The sequence below is a fragment of the Aulostomus chinensis genome, chromosome 5, assembly GCF_037954235.1.
Source record: "Aulostomus chinensis isolate RoL2024-O1b breed Wild chromosome 5, RoL_Achi_v1.0, whole genome shotgun sequence".
Lineage (NCBI taxonomy): Eukaryota > Metazoa > Chordata > Actinopteri > Syngnathiformes > Aulostomidae > Aulostomus > Aulostomus chinensis.
Genome location: NC_141324.1, coordinates 24,301,994 through 24,325,207, shown reverse-complemented (window position 1 = coordinate 24,325,207; position 23,214 = coordinate 24,301,994). Strand labels below are relative to the sequence as shown.

The 23,214-nt window shown below is 40.5% G+C and overlaps 1 protein-coding gene across 3 annotated transcripts in view; it reads left to right on the top strand.

Moving 5' to 3' along the window:
- Window positions 1-22,800, top strand: part of pde1cb (phosphodiesterase 1C, calmodulin-dependent b) — an 85,469-nt gene extending 62,669 nt beyond the window's left edge. For all 3 annotated transcript variants that reach the window (XM_086204085.1, XM_086204087.1, XM_086204088.1), the window contains 15 exons: window positions 1,104-1,217; window positions 2,124-2,306; window positions 3,572-3,638; window positions 3,720-3,836; window positions 4,347-4,487; window positions 7,085-7,185; window positions 7,826-7,954; window positions 8,481-8,582; window positions 11,868-11,988; window positions 13,128-13,209; window positions 14,605-14,725; window positions 16,545-16,720; window positions 17,901-18,131; window positions 18,386-18,448; window positions 19,455-22,800. In XM_086204085.1, the coding sequence (XP_086060211.1) occupies window positions 1,104-1,217; window positions 2,124-2,306; window positions 3,572-3,638; window positions 3,720-3,836; window positions 4,347-4,487; window positions 7,085-7,185; window positions 7,826-7,954; window positions 8,481-8,582; window positions 11,868-11,988; window positions 13,128-13,209; window positions 14,605-14,725; window positions 16,545-16,720; window positions 17,901-18,131; window positions 18,386-18,448; window positions 19,455-19,474 (1,768 nt within the window). In that variant the 3' untranslated portion in view covers window positions 19,475-22,800. The remainder of the gene's footprint in view (window positions 1-1,103; window positions 1,218-2,123; window positions 2,307-3,571; window positions 3,639-3,719; window positions 3,837-4,346; window positions 4,488-7,084; window positions 7,186-7,825; window positions 7,955-8,480; window positions 8,583-11,867; window positions 11,989-13,127; window positions 13,210-14,604; window positions 14,726-16,544; window positions 16,721-17,900; window positions 18,132-18,385; window positions 18,449-19,454) is intronic.
- The last annotated feature ends 414 nt before the right edge of the window (window positions 22,801-23,214 follow it).

Below are 23,214 nucleotides of genomic sequence, written 5' to 3'. Positions count from 1 at the left end.
GGTAGTGTTTGATTCCTTCAGTGATGATTTAACCACGTGTTCAAAATATTAAGTTTGTGTAATGTATATGTAGATCAGTGACTCTATATAAGACTGAAGTTAATTTTCAATCTGATATTAACATCGCAAATTTACAAAGGGAATATGAGGACAGAAAATGGTTTATCTGGACTTAATTGAATGGTATTTTGAGGGAATTATTAATAATCTCCAATCCAGCAGCTTTCTTCCACCCTAAAATCTCTTGTCATAATAATATTATCTTGATGAAGTAATTTTCTCAATATATTGTCGAAGATTAAAGTCAGGATCTGAACCAGTAAAAGACAGTTACTTTGGCCCCGGTTATGCAGAAAATCTAATTAAAGTTGTTGGTGGTGCCAGAAGCCACCTTGTGGGTGTACCCAGATCTGACATTTTAAAGTTAATTGGATTTTAAATATTGAGCATGAAGACACATCCAACCGCGGCTGAAAAGAGTCTGTGGATATCAAAGATTCGTAATTTTCAGAATGAATAGACATTTCTTTAACTTGTAATGAAGTCAGCCAGTAGGCCATGACAGCGAGCCAGCGTGCGTGATGCCATCGTAGTTAATGCAAGCAGATGGAATCGAGTCATTATTTATTTCACTAATTACACCTGTTTCATAGGTCAAGATGTCTGTTTATTGCCATTTAAAACATTTGACAATGGCACTGTAATTAGAGTAATGAATTGAATCAATGCAGTATGTCCCACCCTAACTTCAACATTAGCTGATTCAGTCTCCTCAAAAAGGAGAATGTGCTGAATATCTAAAAGAGGCCAGTTTGCTCCGACTCTCTGCTGGCTTTTCCCTTGTTAGTTTGTTGGTGAATGTATTCATATCCCAAACCATGATTATATTCAGCCAAAAGTTCAAACATCATTGTCAAATGAATTTTATTGCCTCGTTTCCTGATTTAGACTGAGAATACATGTGATTTTAGTAGGCAAAAGAATCTAGTGATGTGCAGCAACACAGATCTTATTAATCTAATATCACATGCAATTAATTTATCATGTCAAGATGGCAGGGGAGTAATTCCATTTGTTAAATGAATATTGGATCTCTGTTTTAGATTAAGATGTCTGGTGAAACAACTGGAGAGAGGAGAGGCTTCCCTCGCCGACCTCAAGAAGAACCTCGAGTACGCGGCATCAGTGCTTGAATCAGTTTACATCGAGGAGACGAGGTAAGAAAACCGGGAAAGGTGTTCACACGGGTCATTTATGGAGAACAGGATGACATTGATTTGATCATAAATGCATCAATTGATCTATGGTATTTTCATTGTTTGTTTGTTTTAAATGAGGTGAGTGTGTAGGAAACATAGAATAAGTACTGTACTTACCCCATGTTTCAGACATGTTCAAATTTAGCTGCAGTATTTCACAGCTGTAATTATCAGTTACTGTACAGGTGACACATATCCAACAATTACAGATGACTCTAACCTGAATCAATGAAAGCTGCAATACTGGCTGCATCTCCTTCATCCGTGAAACTGCGCACAAAACATTGGTTATTTTGATGTCATGAAGTGTGGTAAGAGAATGCATCGATGTATGTCAGTGGTTGAATGCAGGTTCAACGTCCACCAGGATTATGGAATTATGTAAGCCCCTCGTCATCTAGATCCAACCAGATTAGGGCCGGTGATAGTATGACCAGTCCAGGATGGAGGATGATGAACTATCCAGTGCAAAATTCATGTAGCACCATGATTATCGGTGTGATGTGAATGCTTTCTCTTTGCCATAAGAGCATGTATTCAGTTCAGAGGGTGGAGACCAACAGGCTTTGCCGTTGATCCCTCGAACATGTCAACACAACAGAGTTGCTGTGGAGAATTATATCACACAATTGGATTTGAATAGCACATCATGGCGCTTCAAGAAGCCTGGGATGTTTCGATGTTACATAAAATGTTATGATATTTGATGGACAGCACTGGGATTTTGGTTTGATCCCTTATTAGAGCTGTGATATTTCAGTATGCATTTAGTTTCTGCATCTAAATGATTCCTCTTTGTTTCTTTCTTTTACATTTTTTTCCCTGTCTTTCACCCTCCCATCTCTTGTTTATGCCCTCTTTCAGGCGCTTGGTAGACACAGAGGATGAGCTTAGTGACATCCAGTCAGAGTCGGTACCCTCAGAGGTGCGGGACTGGCTGGCCTCCACCTTTACGCGCCAGATGGGCTTGATGCTGCGACGCAATGAGGAGAAACCTCGTTTCCGCAGCATTGTCCATGCTGTCCAGGCAGGAATTTTTGTCGAGAGGTAAATTCTGTTACATTATCAAACGTACAAGCACATCACCACCGTCACAGAAAGACATTTAGTCTCTGATCTGGAAATAATTATATTTGCCAGACTAAATTTGTCCGTCTACCATTAACCTAACCACTGTAGCCCCAGGCAACTCAAAGGAATTCCATCTTTTTTAACTAACAAAGATGTGCTTTCTCTGCACACACCCAATTTAAATTTGTGGCATTTACCAAAGCTTTGTTGTTGTTTTTTCTGGCAGCAATCTCTTCCTACACATTTCGAGTGATTGTTTATTTAAGATTTTATTTGTCACATTCTCCAGGAGCTGGTGTACTCATGAGGATGCCCTAAAGAATCTATGCACAATGAAGAATAATAAAACCACACACAAAAGTATAGCACTAGAAAAACAAGTGAAAAGATGACAAATTAAACATAAAATAACTCCTGTATATTGATATTGATGTTGTCAGCAGAGTAGCTTTTCAGTATATTAAAAAAGAAACGACCATGAATGACAGTCGAAAGGCAAACTATTTGCTACAAGTATGCAAACATTCATGATGTAAACAATTCAAAATTTGCTAAATGGGGCCGAGGACTCTCAGAGATCAGAGGACAGAGTTCACTGTCTTTTTTTGGTTGGTAAAACAGCTACAGTTTTTCAAATCTTCCTAAATGTTTGTGTTTACTGACATGAATGGAAAATCTCGACAGTTAGTTGAAATATTGCCTCAGTCCTCTAAATTGTTGAGTCGAAGGACCCTCTGGAAATCCAGTACATGTGCATCCTCTGCACCGTGACTCATTCACCTGAGTAGACGATACATCGTAATGGCCTTGGCAAGCCTGGTGAAGCACAATCATTCTGAAAGTTAGAAGCAGCTCCTGCTCCAGGATTGCGCTTTATCACACTCTAACATGCAATATGCATTTGTTCAAATCAGTAAGCCTCAAACATGTAAGCCATAATCTTTTTTAATCTATTTTTACAGAGAGCAGTCTGTTTTTCAGACATTTATAATGAATACAAAGGTAAACGTCTGACTTGCATTTTTTAAAATTATGACAGATTTTTTTTTCTTTTTTAATTGAATTGTGAAGCAATGCACACCCACTTTGCAACCATCCTTACAGTTTCATGCTGCTATGAAGGTTTAAAGGGAGACTTGGAGGGGAAGCCTCCAGGCTAGGGTTTTGGACCAGTGAGTTAACCTCTGGCATTTGCACCCAGCAGTACGCTTCATTTGATGTTTTTTATCTCATCCAAACAGGATGTACAGACGTACCTCCAACTTGGTGGGACTCAGCTACCCCCCTTCTGTCATATCTGTACTTAAGGTATTAACGTGCTCACACATCCAAGCAGAAGCAGAGGAGGAGAAGGAGGATGCCATTAATTGAACTTTCTCTCTCATACAGAATGTTGACAAGTGGTCATTCGACGTTTTCGCTCTCAACGAGGCCAGCGGGGATCACGCGCTTAAATTTATTTTCTATGAGCTGCTCACAAGATATGACCTCATTAGCCGTTTCAAGGTAAAGAAACCAGGATGTCATGCATCACTGGCTGCTGTTGCCCCCTTTGTTTGTGTAATTAAAACTAAATATTCAGTAGACATAGTAACATCATGCTTGATTTCACAGAAAAGGAGCCCAACCCACTCTCATGTCTGTTTTTGAAGTGTTCGATTGTCTCGTATTTCAGTAATAACCATCTTTTGCGAGGGTTGAACACTACATCTCGTGTGATTCTTGTGAAGCTCATTTTCTAAAGTGTCTTACAGCTGAGGGCACTCTACTTGAAGTGACAGCATCGGAGAGTAAATGATATGGGCAATGAAGCTGAGTTGAATATGTAATCATAGAAATCAGAAGCCTAAATGATGCACAATCTATTTCATGACATCAACTTCAACTGCTTTGTTGACACTGACTGTATAAAAATTGCCTCCACTCATTGTTTAAATCATCAAACAGCATGAAGAATTCTCCCTGTCTGCAGTGTTTCTGCATGCAGTCACTAACTATTCTTCCATTCGCCATCAGATCCCGATTTCAGCAGTCGTGTCCTTTGTAGAGGCCCTGGAAGTAGGATACAGCAAACACAAAAACCCTTACCACAATCTGATGCACGCCGCCGATGTCACACAGACCGTACACTACTTACTACTCAAGACTGGCATGGTGGTAAGTAGGTGAATATGTTCACACTGACGTGATCGCTCAATTTTCTACAACACACATTTCAAAAAGTGACAGAAACCAGTTGTTTTGGTCTTGAGGAGAACGGCTCACTGAAGCGAAGACAATTTGATCTGCATAGTGTTCAGGACATGTCTGTCACCTGCACTATCACAGCCTAATTGCAGCTTTGCCTGACATGCACCTTCGAAGTATGGTTTATTTTGTCTTGTAAGCTCCAAGACCTTCTCCTTCGTGGGAAAGAACAAGAAACCCGGCAGACTCGTTCCTCAGCAGCTTCGAATAGGGCCAACTAAACAACTAAGGATGGATTATGAAATTTGACACTTATCCCTCATTTATCAAAATTTCTAGTCAAACATTACGTGTCCCTTTTGCTATAATGTTACATCATGTACTACTCATATTTTATGCTGCTTATGTTGTTTTTCCATTTATAACCTATATTTTGCTCCATTCCACCGGAGTGACTTTTGGCTATTTCTGATGCTGTATTTGAAAAACAAAACAAAACCCCAAGCCTTGCCTTGCTTTAGTTCAAAGTCCCCACCCAGCCGGCTGCCCCTGCTTCCAGTGTTTTTATTTAATCACCTTAATAAGGTGGCTGCGACAGCTGTCGACACGGTGTGTTTCTTTGGGCTGTGCCTCACAGAGTAAACCACATTACTGCTAGAATCAGAGGCTCCAGGGAGAGCAGGAGAGCAGCATCTATCATTTCACAGGCCCTCCAGACTCCATTAAATCAACAATCAACAGGTCATTCATAAAGCAGGCCCATGAGGAAATATACTGAGGAATAGATCGGCCATCTTGCTCCACCCTTGTACTTAATGACTTTCCCATCCCCCACTGTTGATTAGTCACCAATATCGACCGAGTTTCCTGAGCTAAATCCCCACTCTGTCTACATGAGTGCACTCAGATCCACTTGAATCTCAGAGGAAAATGCACACCCACCATTGTGTTTGTGTGCATGCACCATATACACACACAGATTAAACATGAATGCCCATAAATAAAAGGCAAGGCTGGACACAGGCTTCACACACACGCACGCACGCACGCACGCACGCACGCACGCACAAAAAGGTGAACATTCTTTATGTAATCAGTTCTTTATTTTAAGCATTCACATTGTGTTTTAATGAAAAAAACTCTGTCCAAGACACTGTGTACTGCTATTTAGAAATCTATGCCTATTCAATGTCTTATTGAGAGCGAGAACCGCAGTTCCATTGTCATGTTTGTAGGTAAATATGAATCCAGCAAGTCAACTAGAAACAGGGAGAAGCAGCTGGCAGCTGACTCTGTCCAAACGCAAAAAAACCTTCCAACCAGCCTTTCTGGTAGCTGAGCCAGGAGGTATTGCGCCGCTAGCAGTTTGGTTTAGAGAGAGATGTGTGAGCAATTGTTGGACAGATTAAAATTAGTTCTCTATCTTTAGAGGAAGAATTCCAAGGAGTTTGATGACCCCTCTCACTGAACATCTGAACATCATCAGCAAGAGTATACTTTCCATCTTCTTCCCTTCATGAACTCTGTAAAGTAGCCCACTTGTATGAAATGTTTTGCTGTGAAATTTGGCACAAACATTCATGTCCCATTTAGACTTCATTCTTATGACCTCTCATTTAGCACCATAATCAGTTCATTATTTTAATAAGTCTAATATTATGGATTATACAAATGATGGCATGCTACACCAACATGTGTACATATTTAGCAGCCTAGACCACCCACATATACCCTAACAGAGTCACAAGTGTGACTGTAGTTGCTGGGTGTTTGTGTTCTGTATGTGTTTATGCTAAGATAACCAGCAGCTGGTGCTCGCGTCATATGTACCAAACAGACATGATTGATAGGCTATTGATATTTCCCAAGCAGGGAGCCAAAAAATGTCCCAAAATATCAAACCTTTAAAAGTGTGTTGGCACATTCTCATCACTCTCCTCTTTGCTCTAGTGAAAAATGACACCTAAAAAAGGTTTGACCTAAAAAAAACTTAAATAGGAGTGCATGATGTGGATTCTTACCTCGTGACAATGTGAGCTCATAATGAAATTAAAGAGAGCAATGACTCCCACTTATATTTGGTAACAGTGACAAACAAGGCATTGTCTTAAGAGAAAAAGGGAGGGGGGGCTTTAAACTGACAGTTTCAAATGCGATTCTAAATTAAACTTGCCTTATCTAAAGTTTCCTTTTCACTTTTCTGACCTTTCCTCTATCCCCTCATTCCCATTTGTTTCCTTTCATCCTTGACGGTAATGTATTCTGCACGCCAAATCCTTTTCTCTGCATCATCTACGCTGCTTCCTCCTATACATCTTCATGATGCACCATTCCCTGTATTCCCCTTTTTCCATTTGCTGCTTTCTCATTTCTTTTCTCTAATTTCTGTCCATTCTGTCCTTTATTGTATTTTACTTCCCTTCTTTCTCATTGCTACCTGTCTTTTCCATGCTGTTGCCTCCCCTCTTCAACACCCTTTCTTTAAAATCTTCCTCCTCCTTATCCTCACTTGCTGCGGTTCTTTCACCCCCTCTTTCTTCTCCTCCTCTTCCTTTATTTGTCTCCAGCATTGGTTGACAGAGCTGGAGATCTTTGCCATGATCTTTGCCGCGGCGGTGCATGACTATGAGCACACAGGGACTACAAACAACTTCCACATTCAGACAAGGTAATGGATCATAAAATCAAAAATGCATGGCACTGACTCAACAATCAATGTTTCCATTTACGGCAAGGGGTCTTTAAATTCACACCGAGATCACCTGTAGTGCAGTAATAACACTGAGGCGGGACGAGAGTCCAAATGAACACCGAATTTCATGCCTAGGAGTGAAGCATTTGGTCTGTGTGGATGTTTGATAAACCTCTTCAGAAGCCTCACTGACAGATACTTGAAACGGAGATAATAGATTCTTTCCATAAAGAAACAACAAATTGTGTTTCTAAGTTAATCCTTTCGACTCAAAATGAGGATTGTTTGCAGCTACTTAAAAAAAAAGTGCTCTTTTATTAGGGCTGTATTAGGGATGCCACTAAAGAAGGAACAGACTTTGAAAATCAGTCATGAAATAATCTTACAAATTTGCATGCATAACTCTTCTTATTGAACCAAACATCTCACCTTCAGCTTTAACAATAATTGATCATCCTCATTGGGACCTTTAGGCTCACTTGCATTTTTCTTGTAATACTACACGATTTTAACCCCTACAAAGATCTTTTGCTTTTTTGGTTTAGTCAGTTTGAAGCCCCTCTTGAGAATTTACTGCTACCAAAAACTATTGCTTTTCCCCCTCTTTAACTGGCAGGTCAGACACAGCTATCCTGTATAATGACCGCTCAGTGTTGGAGAGTCACCATGTCAGCGCAGCCTACCGCCTTCTGCAGGACGACGATGAGATGAACATCCTGTACAACCTTTCCAAGGATGACTGGAGGTCAGAGAGGAGGACAATAACAGAAAGAGAGGCATAAAGATGAAAGATCTGAGTGAGAGCAAAGGAAATAAAACGGCAATGTTGTCGAGGACAGATAGAAACAGTTTGACAGGCAAGGAATGAAAGATGAAACCCAAGCTGGTGAAGTAGAATCGTCCCACAACAGAAAGTACCCATTACACATTTAAATCCAAAAGTGAACTTATCTCGTACAGTACTTCTCAAGATTAACAGCTGCGCTCTGTGGAAAAATCAAAAAAAGTTGGATTTCATTCAAGGTCCAACAACTTTGTACTAAATGGAACTGTTATGTGTGATAATACATTAAAGGAGACAGCTGCAATCCAATTTTTCATGGCATGAGCTGGGACTTGTCAAAGCAGATATTATAAATAGTTCTCAAAAAGTTTGTTGGCTGCCTTCTTTTACTTTACCAACTTCCGGAATAAGTTGTCTTTTATTACCTGTGCATTTGACACTTCATTATACAGCACATTATGTCTCTCTTTCCTCTGCTTCCCTCCAGAGAGTTGAGGGCTCTGGTGGTGGAAATGGTGCTGGCCACAGATATGTCATGCCACTTTCAGCAGGTCAAGGCCATGAAGAACTTCCTGCAACAGCCTGAAGGGTCAGTTGCCTTTTTCCTTTCCTGTTATTTACACTCGTATCTCTCACCGCTACAATTTCCATCACTCTTTGCACTCGTTGCCCTCACCACAGCAATTTACATCTCCATTAACCTCCATTACTAACCAACTGCTTTTTACAACCCAATTAACCCTGCTGAAGAGGGTAGAGTCAAATAACAGCATGACTAAAAGCAATGTTTTATACAAGGTTGACTTTTGAAAAGAGACAATTGATGATCTTTGCAGCCCATGTATTGTTTACTTAGGATGGAAATGGGTTAAGTATATCCAGCATGCATTATACAGTACTGATATACAGCAGGGTGTTACTGCAAAAAGTGTTTCAGGTCTGCAGAGGAGTTATAGTGCAGTAACACCAGATGTGGCAGGGTTACATTTGTTTGCACACAGCGGAGAATAACAGCCAGCATGAGAAATATTGCTGGCAGCTTTGCAAGCACAGGCTCCACTAGCTACCCGCTAGAACAAACAAACCCTCCACAGAAGAATGTACAGTGGAGTATCTTCAGTGCTTCTTTTTACCAGCATTTCTGCTTAGGTGCCTGTATTGACTTATACCCTGAAACAGCTGCTGAATACTTCCTCAGCCTTAATTTAATCATGTTGGATGAGAATGAGCAATTCCATTCAATTTCAGTGAAAGAAAAGATAGATTTACTTAGGTGCTGATCAAGCAAAAACATCATTGACAAAAACATAAACAAATTCAACCTCATTTTCTTGGGGCAAAGCACACAGTTTGACCTCTTAGCAATAAAACGAGAAATTATTATTCCTTGGGTTATGTCCAGAACCTTCACAACAAGATGAAATACCAGTGTCACAACTATGGGAGTCTACTATAATAAGACATTCTAGTTCTTATAAAATTACACTTCAAGCCTGCAACATATTGACATAAACAATGACCTAATCAACAACAGTAGCAACAGAGTGAATTAAAAAAAAAAAACACGCAAAAAAACGAATGTCCTTTCTATCTATTAAACTGTCATTTAGCATGAAGGGAAATCAATAAATGTTGCATTTATTATTGTACTCTTTCAAGCATAAGTGTCACGAGAGGTCATGTGATAATATACTTGGATGTAAATGGTTATAAAGTTAGGTTGTTAACAGCTTTGGAGAAGAGGAACGTGGACCAAAATACAGGGAGACTGATGAAACGATATGTCCTGCTGGATCAATCATGACTGGCTAAACTGAGTAAATGAATGAATTTCGCTGGGAAAATCAACCCAAGACAAAGCACCAAAAACACGTATTAAAATGTAACATATGATCAGACTATGATTGACAAGAAAAACAGGAACAACAAACAAACTGATCTAATCACACAGGAAACAGGTGGGAGAATACGAAGGCTGGAATGGAGCTGACAAGGAACAATAAAGTAGAAAGACGGATGAATCATACACAAAAAGCACACAGCAAAACACGAGGAGAAAGCCAGGAACATCACTAAGCTCAAAACTAAAGAGTGATAAAAGTATAGTCCAAAACTGAAAGTCCAGAGCAAAGCTGTACATTAACATTCCAAATGGGACTGTGACACATTCTGTCCATAAATTTAGAGCCCGGCACCCTCTGTAGAGGCTGATAGCTGGAGCTCCAGTAGAGCTGCAGCTCACTAACTGCAGTAAAAACGGCTATCAAGTAAACTATCATTCGAGCAGTGAGTCATCGCTGCTCCTGTAGCAGCAACACTGACAAGAGAAGGCTGTGAAGAACATGTTGACCTTCAGGGTATTATTTTCATCGTGATAATGCACGGACCCTCGTCGCCACAATTAGAAAACTGCTCTGAAAGCAGTGACGTGGTGATAAATAGTGTCCTGTGTATGTCAAAATCAGCGCTAACTTTCCTCTGTTCTATTTGTGAATATACCTCAGAAGCAGAGAGCGAGCTGATGAAAGGGGTATTCATGAAGCTATAGTAGAAGGTACACAGACGCACGAATGTGAGATTGCAGTCTGCAGGAGGTGGTAATGCTGAATAGACTATAATGTGAAGTAATTCAAACCAGTCGGCTGCAGGCCTGGAGTGCACTTTAAGACCCAATCTGTTTGAAATGGAATGAGGCGAAATTTGAGTTAGCGTCTCTCACCTCTCTTTAACCTTGATCTGTGTGTGTGTGTGTGTGTTTGTGTTTGTGTGTATTTTCATTTGTCTACCTTGCGTGTTTGTATGCGCGTTCATTCATGCATTCATTAAGCAGGGTAGTTTGATGTGGTATCAGTTGACATCTCAGACACCACTGATCTCTGATGAGGTGAAATGACACTTCACACTGTGTTCCAGTGAATTAGACTGATTAGCCTGATGGAGGCAACATGGCAAAAATATGTTTTGGCTTTCTTGTGGGATGGAGGCATCATTCTGTTTGGAAATGTAGCCTCATGGTTGTATTTATATGCAGACGCTAATGGCTGTCTCCATAAACTGGTGGAGAACTGTAAGTATGATGTTTCGAGTGTGCTGATGGTGTTTCACTGGCATGGCATTTGAAGTAAAGAGGCCAAATATGACCAGCACCAGTATAATAATTTTGTCTCCAAAAAGTATACCTATTGATGTTCCAGTGAGGCAGCTTGATTTATGAACGTGTGCTTGCTAAAAAGAACCACACGTATTTCTCATGTTTTATTGGGCTCCCTCTGCACAGACTGTCAACTGTTACAGAGAAATTGCCTCAGACTGAGTTCTAGCTCACATTATTTTCCATTCCCAGTGTCTTCCAAGGGATACTCAGTGCCTTTGAAGTTTTAATGTATCCTTTCCACAATTTGCTTTCCCCAGTGTTGCAAATTTGTCTGGTATTCTGTTTGTCTTTGTGATGTGTTTTGCCTGCAGACTGACTATCCAATGATTAGACCCTCCAGATCCACATGGACTTGACCTGAAATCACTTGCCAAACTTACACATACTATATAATCTCATATCCTCATCTTCTTAAAATAATTGCCTAAGTCATTTTTGACGTTTTTTTTTTTTTGTATTGTCTGAAAAAGTTGAAAAAAAATGACTTAGGGGATTATTTTAAGAAGGCGACTATGTTCATGTTTAATATGAGTTCTACTCACAAATAACTGCTGTGTGGATGAATTTACTGTCGTACATCATTAGAGTTAAATAATTGGTTAGTATTTTGACGTTATATTTGATTGCATTTTGGGGGGGGGGGCTTAAAGCCACTTCACAAAACTTTTTAAGGAAACAGAACTTGAGTTTGTGAAAGTGTGTATCTGCTCTGTTCTGTAGCATCGACAAGCCCAAAGCCCTGTCGTTACTGCTGCACACAGCTGACATCAGCCACCCGGCCAAGAGCTGGGACCTCCATCACCGCTGGACCACCTCTCTACTGGAGGAGTTCTTCAGACAGGTGAGGAGCCAGTTGTTATATAAGATATCTACATGAAGATCAATCAAACATCAGGCACCAGTAGAGTCATAATATACATGATGGCAAGTTATGAATGTATATTTGTCACCTGAGAGAAATCCTCACACTCCTATTTTTAATGACTGGTAGAAGAAGACATGTAAACAAACAATATATTTCTAGACCATGACAAAACCTACAGGGGACTTAATTCTTATAAATTAAGTACCCTGTTAGACCTGAGTTGGAAGTCATTGATATTAAGTTGTTTTCTTCCTAGAAATTGGTCTTCTACTTTTTTTTAAAGCTTCTTTATTGTAAATGGAGTGACTCCTGTGAGCTTATTCAGCTTGGTGCTAAACAACTAAACCTGTGACATGTCTCTCTCCCCACATTGTCTAACACTGCGGCCTCTGCTGCTCTGCATCATGCCTCTGATACAGCCCCATTACAACCTGCAGGTTCCAGCAGGTTGCATTTAGTCATCACTCTTCAATATATTCATGTAAACAGGTCTTGAGGTCTGTGCCTTGACACCATGCTCTGCTTTTGTTGTAAACCTGTCAAATGTAGGTTGTCTGGCTGATATAGGTAGATAGTAAACTGTGAAAATCAAGGGCAAGATCATGAATGGGAACACCTAGAAAGACACTCTGAGTAATGTTATTGTTAACGCATGGGATTTTTTTAGGTTTTTTTTGTTGCAAAAATTGAAACTCTATATCAGAAGTAGATTTCATTCATGGTGTCTAAAAGTAGCACACCAACAGGAATGTAGGAAGCAGATGTAAACAAAACGCATTTGGTCTGAATTCAGCGCCATGGTTCTGTCACGTCATCCATTATCAAACCACATTCTTCCATCATCATCCGAGGCCTTTGTCTCTCAGGATGTGGATAGTCAATAAATAGCTTCTCCAAAGATGCCAGCTCTATTTCTCATGGGTTTATGACAAATCAGAAGAGAAAATGAAACACTTCTGTGGCACAAAGAACTCTGGGCAAAGGTCAGACAAATCCAGAACCTGTTGAAAGAAGTGTGACCATATGGTGTACGGTGCTGTTAGTGAGTGTAGGTGTGCATTTTACTGAAAACTTGGCTGTGTCATTTTTGACTGAGAAAGCTGATCCTCTTCCAGGGGGACAAAGAAGCTGAGCTCGGGCTGCCGTTCTCCCCACTCTGTGACCGAAAGTCCACAATGGTGGCACAGTCCCAGATAGGTGAGTCTTCAAATATGGCTGTACGGATCGAGAAGTTCTGTTCCATAATTAATTGAATGTGAGATGGCAGTTTGATTTTGCAGGTAGCTGGGAAGCTATTGTCCCTTCCATAATAACATCTGCTGTGCATATTAATTCACTGACACATTTAGTTTCCTTGATAGAAGCCCGCTACTTCATATGAAGAGCTTTATCCTTTGATTCATGCTCAATTGCAGAATCATTTTAGTCAGGTAGTGACAATAAATAATAAAAGAGATTTGATTGAAGAATTTGCAGAGAAAGTGGCAGGACATTGTTCAGCCTTGGCAGCAGTTTCCATCTCGGGTTGCATTCAGCAGACAAGATGTGATTGGGCCGCCTGGACGTAACAAAATCCAGAGCCAAAATTTTTTTTCAAAACATGCCATGAATCTCAATTGCTATGAGTGTGTGGTAACATTGGAAGGCAATCAAGATGAGCCTGTCATCATTTTCATCGACTGATAACTTCTCCCGTCTGGCAGCTGGACAGTTGGAGAATGCTGTATAGAGATTTTAGCTGGTCGATTCAAATGAAACGCAAAACTTAATTTTTCCTGTGGTGCACCGTGTATCTCTTACTCCTTACATTTCATGAAAATCCTCAACTGTTATTGATACTTGTACAATTTGCAGTCATTCTAAACAAGTAAGTGCTTCATATTTCAGGGGTAGTTTGTCATCAGACATAAGTCATGTCCACTACGATTGTAAGAAAAAAGGATCCACTTGCCTAGCATGAGCTGAAGGGGAGGAATGCTCAGTTTACCAATCGATTTACATTCCAGCACTCAATTTTGATTAAAAACGAAAGCATTGGATTGTTGAGGCTGGAATTAGTTCCTTCATTAAGGTGGTTGATCAGGACCGCTGCTCCTTCCCACAGCCCTGAACCTACTGCTGCTTTTGTATTGTCTCTGATTCCATGCCATAGTCAGGTGTAGAGCTCAGGAGAGAGATAGTTAACTCCGTGAGTAGAGGTGCAGCACTTTGATTCAGCTCCCACATCCACATGTTACATTGACAAGCCCCAGAGAGAGATCGGAGAGGAGGCACTGTGCTTTTGCGCCAAAGTGACTCACTGTTGCCTCAAGAGGAACAAAGTGGTATAACAAGACATGACAGTTCAGCGCTAGTTTGTGCAGAACAAAATGACTGCCTTAAAAATGGTAAATTTTTAGAAAATGAAATTTGGTTGGTTGACATTGTTTCCTCAAAGACTAAATGTTTCATATCTGAACAAACTAAATTCAATCAAATATCTGTGATTGTGCTCTGAGCACTTATTCTCCTATCCGGGTTTAATACTTTAGAAAATGTGGATTTGTTTGACCTGACAGCATGTTTTGAAAATGCTAATACCCTTGTCTCCAGGGTTCATCGACTTCATTGTGGTGCCCACCTTCACTGTACTGACAGACATGATGGAACGCATTGTAACACCACTCATTGACGAAGCCTCCCATTCAGGTTTTACAGGCTTCCGGCGCTCAAGGTGAGCTTCCTCTTAAAACTGAGAAATAATGTAGAAATGAAATCTTTGGCAAGATGATCTGTAGGTGGCTGGAGCAGATGGAGGTGGGTGACTGTTTATAATACACCAGGCAAGTTTCAAAAAGAATAGAAAATGAACTGTTTTCTTTACCACCTCAAAACAAATCTTTATACTTCCTACAATGACAACACTATCAGTGACGTGATTAAACCACAACAGCTTCTCTGCAATAACTGTGTATCCAATGGAAGAACAGCAGATGAGTCTTCCATGCATAATCAATTTTATTGCGTGGAAATGTGTCCACCTTTCATCTGGCAGAGTCACGCACCTTGAAATTGACATTTAAGAGATTCTACTCAAGTTTGCCTCACCACCCCTGATCAAGAGTGAGCACAGTTCTTGACTGGCATACACAATTGCCTCTTGAAGTAAAGAGTGAAGTACTGTTGTCCTCATTGGCTTAAAGGATGAGCTCAGCGCTTTTCTAACAGCCAAGTAAATCAGCTATGTGCAGCTTGTCGTGATTCAAGGATTTCAAAGCAGCTGCTGTTGCGTTACTGATATCCAATATCCAAGGAAATGTAATTTAAAAAGTTTGTCTATTATTTGTTTAAACTTTGTGTCTTGAAAGTGTGCTTCGTAGTCTTGCTCTACACCTGCACATCAATATCAACCTCGCCACTCTGCCCAAAAGCAGTCATTAGCATCACACAGTGGGCTCCAGTCGGAGCTAACCAAGTGGAAATAGCAGATATCGTTGCCACTTGTGCTTTCTTCTTGTCTCTGCACACACCTGGGTGCTTATGGGTATTTTAGGAGGTTCCTTCACAGCTTTTATAGCTGCTCTCAATCATTTCTAACTGTCTGCTCTCTGCCTGCCTCTGTCTCTCTCCACTCTCACTGGTCAGTCGAACACTGTGATCTAGACTCAATTATCTCAGCAGTTACTGTACAGGATTGATCACCGTTCAGTACAGACATTCATGAGCCACACAGGATGAATTCTACTGACTTCAATGATCCCTAGACTTTTCATCTGTTGCCTACAGCAGTTTCAAGTTTTCACACAAAAAAACTCTGTCAGATGGATTGGCATAAAATTGATACAAATTGATGTTTGTCACACAATATTTGGGTGGGATGTTAAATTCTTCCTCACCTGTTCCAAGTGTATGCTTGCCATTGGTTGATTTATTTCAGTCAGCATTCTCCACCCTTTATGCATTTTGTGTGGTGGGGTGAATAGGGAATGCAACAAACCTGCATTTAAAAAGTCCCCCCCCCAAAATGTAGCCTTGACGATATTTTGCAGGGGTCCTGTTGCTGTATCCTGGGCTGAGCACCACCCACAGCACTCTCGGGCTCTCAGAAATACAACTTATTGCATTTCCATCTACATCAGGGCACTTGGAGAGCACATAATGTCTTCAAGGAAATTTGGCATAATCAGACCTGAATCCAGTTACAGATTACTTTTCAAAATGTGACTGATTGTTCCTCAATCTAAGTTCCATCTATCGACCGCATTCCATCAAAATCATTCCTCAAATTTTTGAGTTAATCACCTAGCAATCAAACCAGTGCCAGTAATCCTGTCACCTCCCCAGCAGCAGTAATACTACACGGTTTTGTTAAAAAGGTACAAGATTCATTATCAGGTTTATTTTAATAGTTTTGGGTGAAATGCCTCTGTAAATGACCGAGGCTGATGGGCATGTCAGTATTGTGGTCTTTGTGTGACCAGTACATCCACACAGTACTGTTGGTGACATGTGGACTTGTTAAAAAAAAATGTCTTCCCTTTTGCTCTGCCCAGTCTGAACAGTATTAGCTCCGATGAAGCCAAGAGGCACAGCGTGAAGAGCATGGGCTCCGACAGCTGCTCGTCGGGCCAGAGCTCTTTGCTGACGGTGGACATGAAGAACTTCAAAGCGTTGTGGAATGAAGAGGTTTATCAGAACAGAGAGAGGTGGAAAGCACAGGCTGCTAAAGGTACGATAGATTTATACAACGTTTAAATTGGTCAAATGCTGGTGATTTGGAGACTCTGGGAATATTAAGCCCTGGAAAAGCCCTGTCTACACAGAACAGGAGATTCATCAGAATGTAGGAAATTGGCTTATAAAGCTGCAATGCTCTTAGCATCAGCAGTTTACGCCGAGGGGATTTTCACATGTATTAGTGTTAGATTTTACGGGATGCACAGTAACATTTTCTGAGGGGATCTAGAATGTGCAAATGAAGCTGAGCTGATGAGTGCCGTAACATACATAAGTTGCATTTGATATTAAGTTGGAGGTGTTTGAAGGCACACATAATAATGCCAGTCAAGCCATGAAAGTCCCTGTGAGTGGTATCTATACTCCTAATTTATCAAGTTAATTAAGAATCCATTTAGCCACAATTTCTTAAAATATACGGCTGATTAAATATTAGAATACTGTACAAAGCATTAAAGTAGTATTTTTTCAACATTAATTACTGCTATATAGTGTTTTATTACAATGAAATTAATGAGCCTTTATACTTGATATGCACATTTAGTATTTGCATTTGTAGCATATGGCAATTTGCATATCTACAACACACACGCGCACACATGCACACGCATGCACACACATCATTGCAGTGACATTGAAAGAGCTGTCGATTTATTTTAACGGTCATTTTGGAGCCTGTACATTTGTGGTGCTGTTGAACTGCACTGGGCCGTACTGAGAAGTGTTCCTAGCATTTTGTCCATCCCATTTATATAACCAGAGCCAGCCCGAGAGCGTATACCTCCACCAATGAGGTTAGAACCTCTCCTGTCTGATCCAGATATCCTTGAAAACATTATAACTTTTTCCTTGTACATTTTCTTATCTCTCTACTACATTTTAATGAAATAGCTCCCCCTTTCATTTTTGAGATAGGCTGTTAACAAACACACACACACACACACGAGCGCGCGCCAGTGATCACGTTACCTCTCCAGTGGAGGTAAATATGAAACATGCAAAAAAGCTGCTTTGTAACATCGGCATAACAGAACCCAGCTCTCTCATCAACGTTTGCTTATTCAAAGCAAATGGAATGTCGTTATTAATGATAAATTATGCATTGATTTACATGAACACACTTTTAAACTGTCACTCATGCCAACCTGCCGCTGCGCTGCGTTTGACCTCAGAGGCTGAGGAGAGAGCTAAAAGGGAAGCGGAGGAGCGAGCCCAGCAGGAAGAGGAAATGGAGCCCCAGGAGCTCTGCGCGGAATCAGAGCAGCCTGAACCCAAAGAGGACAAATCTGAGGAGGAACCAGAGTCTTCAGAGGTCAGCATACCACCAGAAAATAACACAGAGGAACCAGAGCAGGGGGCAGCACCTGGGAACGCTGCACACCAGAACCCACCACTGCAGAATGGTACTGTATAACACCATAGCATGGCCTTTTAAAGAAGACATGATGAAGTCTACTTCTACTGAAGTAATTCTCCAAGTGATCATGACAGCCATTCATGTTACGTAACCCTGTTTCATGCTATCATCTCTGAAACACTAGATCTGTATGAACCTCCAGTGTTCATACCCATAAAATGACACAAATTTCTGAGAATGTGTCTATGACATTAATATAGGTTTGTCTAATATAACATGAAGACTATTGTGACTCTTCAGGAGAGTTGTCTGAAGGGGCGGAGTCTCCAGAGAGTGTTGAAAACAAGACAACAGGAGTTGATGGTGAGTTTACTGCCTCACGCATAACTAAACTTTAGAATCTGGTTACTTTTTCACTGCACCCATGAATAAGCCTAATGTGTATCGAAGCAACATTTACATGCAGCATTTATAGCTCACCTACAGGTCATTTTAGAATTGTTGCTGAACATGTACGAAACTCCTGCAGCTTGTAGTGCTGCTTTCAGGCGCATGAAGCTACCTCGGCATTCTCAGAACAGAAATTATTCCAGAGGTGAAAAGAGTTGCAACAGAACCTGTATGGAGGAAGCTCCGAAGAGGAAAGGAGCAGAGCAAGAGCTTAGTGTCATTTAGTTGCACTCAGTCAGTGTTAAGCTAGCCGTTAGCGGCTGCATTTTAACACTGAGGCAGTTGCTGTTGTTCCAGATTGACTGTCAGGATGTCACCGTAGAACCAAAAGTTTTTTACCTCGTGTTTCTCTTCCTCTCTGAAGGAGCCTCGTTGTCAAAATCCGCTGTTTCATTTCAAACATGTCACAGTAGTGCAGGACTCTGCTAAGGCTCCATGATCGCTTTACTACTCAGAATCATCTGATGCTGCTGCAGCTCCCCAAAACTATGTCGTAATGCTGCTGTAATTCCCAGTATTTGGTACCTTAACTTCAAAATGTATTGTTTTTCTTTAGTTACAACTACTTTGTCACCATAAAGTCATTCCAGACTCAAATCTATCCACAAGAAGTGATAGTCGTTTAGTAATCAGTAAGTATGTAACCTAAAAAAATAAAATAAAAAAAAAGAATGTCAATGGAGCTGCACAAAAAAGTTGTGTACAATCGATCAGTAACAGGAAGAAGGGATTCCAAGACCTTATCAGACAATGCTCCACTTATTCATCTCACACTCATCTTTGATATGAAGTGTTTGTATGGAATTATAGAAACATCAAAAATGGCGGTGGCATTTTAATTCAAAGACTGTTCTAAACCAGCATGGTACCAGACACTTGCTCATCACTGCTGACATGTTTCTCTTTTGTTTTTCTAAAGCTGAGGTTTCAATGGAATGAGCCGCTCCCAGCCTGACTGCTGCATCTTTGCTTTGCTGCTGTTGACCTGAACCTCTTTCTACCCTCATGGGGGTGCTCAGAATCACCAGAGGGAAAGGCCATTCGTTGGACTGTGTCGCCCCCTACAGGAAAGCAAGAAACCTTAACTTTCTTTTTAGCTCCGTTATGATCAACTGCTTTTGATTTCTAGCATGTTTGTGCTCCCAGGTTCTGCTGCACGGAGCTCTATCCATGTGCATTACTCCTCTCTGCTCCTTATTGATGAAAATGAAAAACCTTAAGTTGGCATCAAGAAAGGGGAAGATGAGGAGGTGCCTTTCATAGGCTACTTTTACTTTATTTTACTGCACTCTTAAGATGTATGTTTAATTCAACCTCCTGTCACCATTGTAAAAGTCCCATTTGCTGCTTCATGATTTCCTGTCAGTGACGTCGGGCAACACAAAGTAGTTTGAAAATGTGTATTTAGAGAAGTTACAGATTTATGTGGACTGCAGAATAGACTCACATGAAGAGAGACTTTTACAGCTGCTGCATAGTTGTGTACAGTAATAACGAGCCTGTTTAGATAGCAAGTGCTCCCTCAGCAATCTGCTCTTGAGGAAGTGTCCACAGATCGTTTGTTTCCTGTGCTTTCAGAGCTCCTGTTTGGAGTCTTTCACCACCGTTCGTGGCTCACTTCTTCCCCTCAGCATTTTTACTTTCCTCGTGCTTTGCTTCTTTGTGCATCTCTAATGCTTTTATGTTTTTGCCACTGTTGTTTTTATCCTTTTGTATGTGTGTGTTAGTGTTTTTTTGTCCTTGTTATTGTATATATTGAAAGTTTCTATATGAGTGGATCTCAGGAGGAATAGAAATCCTTTGATTCAACGATCCACCGACAGATAGTTTTGGATATAATGTAAGATATTGTAGTGGAAGTAAATAAAGAAAAGAACAAAAACAACAACAAAAAAAGTCCAAAAATTAGAATGCAACTACTGCATTTGAAACATATCACATACACAAATACATTCAAGTTTTGTAATATATACAAATCTTTTTGTTTACCTTTTTTTGTAACATCATCGTCTGTTTGGCATTGTCCGATGGGAGTCGCGCTCCACACGTGTCTGATATCCTCACTCTGTTTGTCACTCGAAGCATTTCTATGTCAAGACTCGATGCCTTCTTATGTGTTTCGGCTGTAGCAAAAAGTCCACGTTATCATCGGATTAGACAAGCCTGTGTGTAGAATTTTACTTTTGCTGAAGCGTTCTGTTGCAGCGGCTTCACCTTCTAGGTTGTTGGTGTGATGTTAAATCAACGTGTTTACAGTGCGCTCGTACACCTTCTAGCCTGTTGACTCCATCATGCTAACGTGATGGCTGTGTGTCCCAGGCTGAGTCCAAACTGTACCTGCTTCATGGTTGTTCCGCCAGGTTTTTAAGGCTTGTAATGTTGCAAATATAAGATGCAAACATTGCTTTCTGTGCATATGTAACATACGGAACCTCTGCAACGCTGCTTCAGCTTTTACTATATATGTGTAACTGGAAAAAAACAACAACAACCTTTTAGCAGTATTTGCATAATGATGGAGATGCTTGCCTGAAATTGTGCACTTTATTTTCCTTTTCTTTGGTATGGATCTCCCAAAATTCATAGTGCCAAGATCAACTTCTTGGTTTTGCTTACTTTCACCTATACTGTATATACTGCTGCATATACTAATATATAGAGAGAGAATATATCAGTTCAAAAGGAGTAAATAATTTCACTACAAATTTATATAAATGGAAATTATGGAACCTTATTATTTTTTAGCTTTTTTTTTTAATTTAACACACCCTTTTTTTTTCTCTTTTTTCTATTGCAAACGAGATGATAGCATCATGCTGGGATATATCACGCAATGTAACCATGCTACTTTCTACCTAAAATCCAGTCAGTAGTTAGCAAGCCTGCTGGCTGAATGTGTGCCTCTCTATGTACTCACCAGTTCACATCGCTCACCTGTAGGAAAACTGAATCTGTGATGTCATATGAACCTGTGCTGATCCAGGTGCAGTCAAAGAAACCAGTAAACTTCCTACAATGTTACACGCTCAAGTTTTAGACACAAATCTACAGTCTGTATGTAAAGTCAGCAGTTTGATGTTGTATTTATAATGGTATGTTTTGCTTCTTCGTTGTTTTTTTTTTAAATTTATTTGTTTTTGTGCTGTATTGTGATATTTTTTTTTTGTTAAATCGTCCGCTCATGTTTGACTCAGAGGAGTGATGGTCTTCATTTCTGTCTATATCTTGGTTTTATTTGTCCTGTGTGTCTGTTGGATAACGTTTCACTCTCCAATCTCTGACGTCAGAAATACTCAAGTGTCTCCAAATTGAACAGAGTATAAACAGAATTAGATCCACAAGTAGAACAAACACCAGACTTATTGCATCCTTCAATAACCTGCCTGATAACGAGGATTATATTCCTGCTCTATCTTTGACACGCTACTGTGAAGGCCTAATGTAAGAATATTAACTGCAATTTATACCAACCATAATCAGAATCATAGCTGTATTTATGACATGTAAAGACCTCTAAACATGGTGTTTTGTAACGGTTACTATGGAACTGATTATTGCTGTTTGTTTAATGCTTTGTTTCCTTGTTTCGTCTGAATCACTTAATACAACAGATCTCAAACTGTTCTAGATGGATGTAAAGGGTGTGTGTGTGCATGTGTGTGTGTGCGAGTGAGTGAGTGAGTGATTGTGTGTGTGTGTGTGTGTGTGTGTTTGTGTGTGTGTGTGTGTGTGTGTGTGTGTGTGTGTGAAACGCCAGAAAATACTTAACATGTATTTCTGATCTCCTCACTGTGACCTGCTCTATTGAGAGTGGTGAGATGTATGTGTGGGTGAGTGTGTGTGTGTGTGTGTGTGTGTGTGTGTGTGTGTTGGTGAGAGAGTGAGAGAGAAACTTGTGAAGGGATGCAGTGAACTGTGTAAAATGCACAAACAATTCTCGCCGTCTCTAACATGGTGGAAGTCTAAATCACAGACGCAGCATAGAGAAGCCACATAGGATCGATCAATCATTGTGAAACAGCAGTGCTCTTCATTTGGCTCAGATTATTACAAAAATAACATGCTAAGCAGTCCACTGCCTCCCTGAAAAGAATGACCTGCGGTGTGTGAGAGCGCGCGCGCATGCGTGTGTGTGTGTGTGTGTGTGTGTGGGTGAGCGTGTGCATGTATGTGCATGCATGTGCGTGTCACTGTTCCATGCCGGCCAGGCGGCCGCGTGTGCCACCATGCTATGTGACTGCACAGCTGTATCAATAAATCTGGATTCAAAGGGCTCAGATCATGTTTGCTTGTCTTCATTTCTCCCAAAACACAATCATACAAGCTAGTTTTTACCTGCTTTTAGCTACTTTACACTTTCACTCGGGGCTCTGTTAGAGGCAAATGTTGTACTTTTCACTCCCAACATTTGACTGCTTTGCAAATTATAGCATTTTTTTTTGTCAGATGTGTGAGGTGGGCCTCCTCAGGTGGGCTCCAGAGAGTTTCAGATGAGAATGATATTAGTGGTCAATGGGGAATGCATGGAACAGCCTAAATGTATGGGACTTGCTTAGAGACGTGTTCGTGAGTTACAGTAGTTCGGTGATATTTTACAATTTTTCTTCCTTTTCAAGAGTCAGAGACTGATAAATGACTCAAGTCATTATTTTCGTATATTTGATGATTCTGAGGTTACG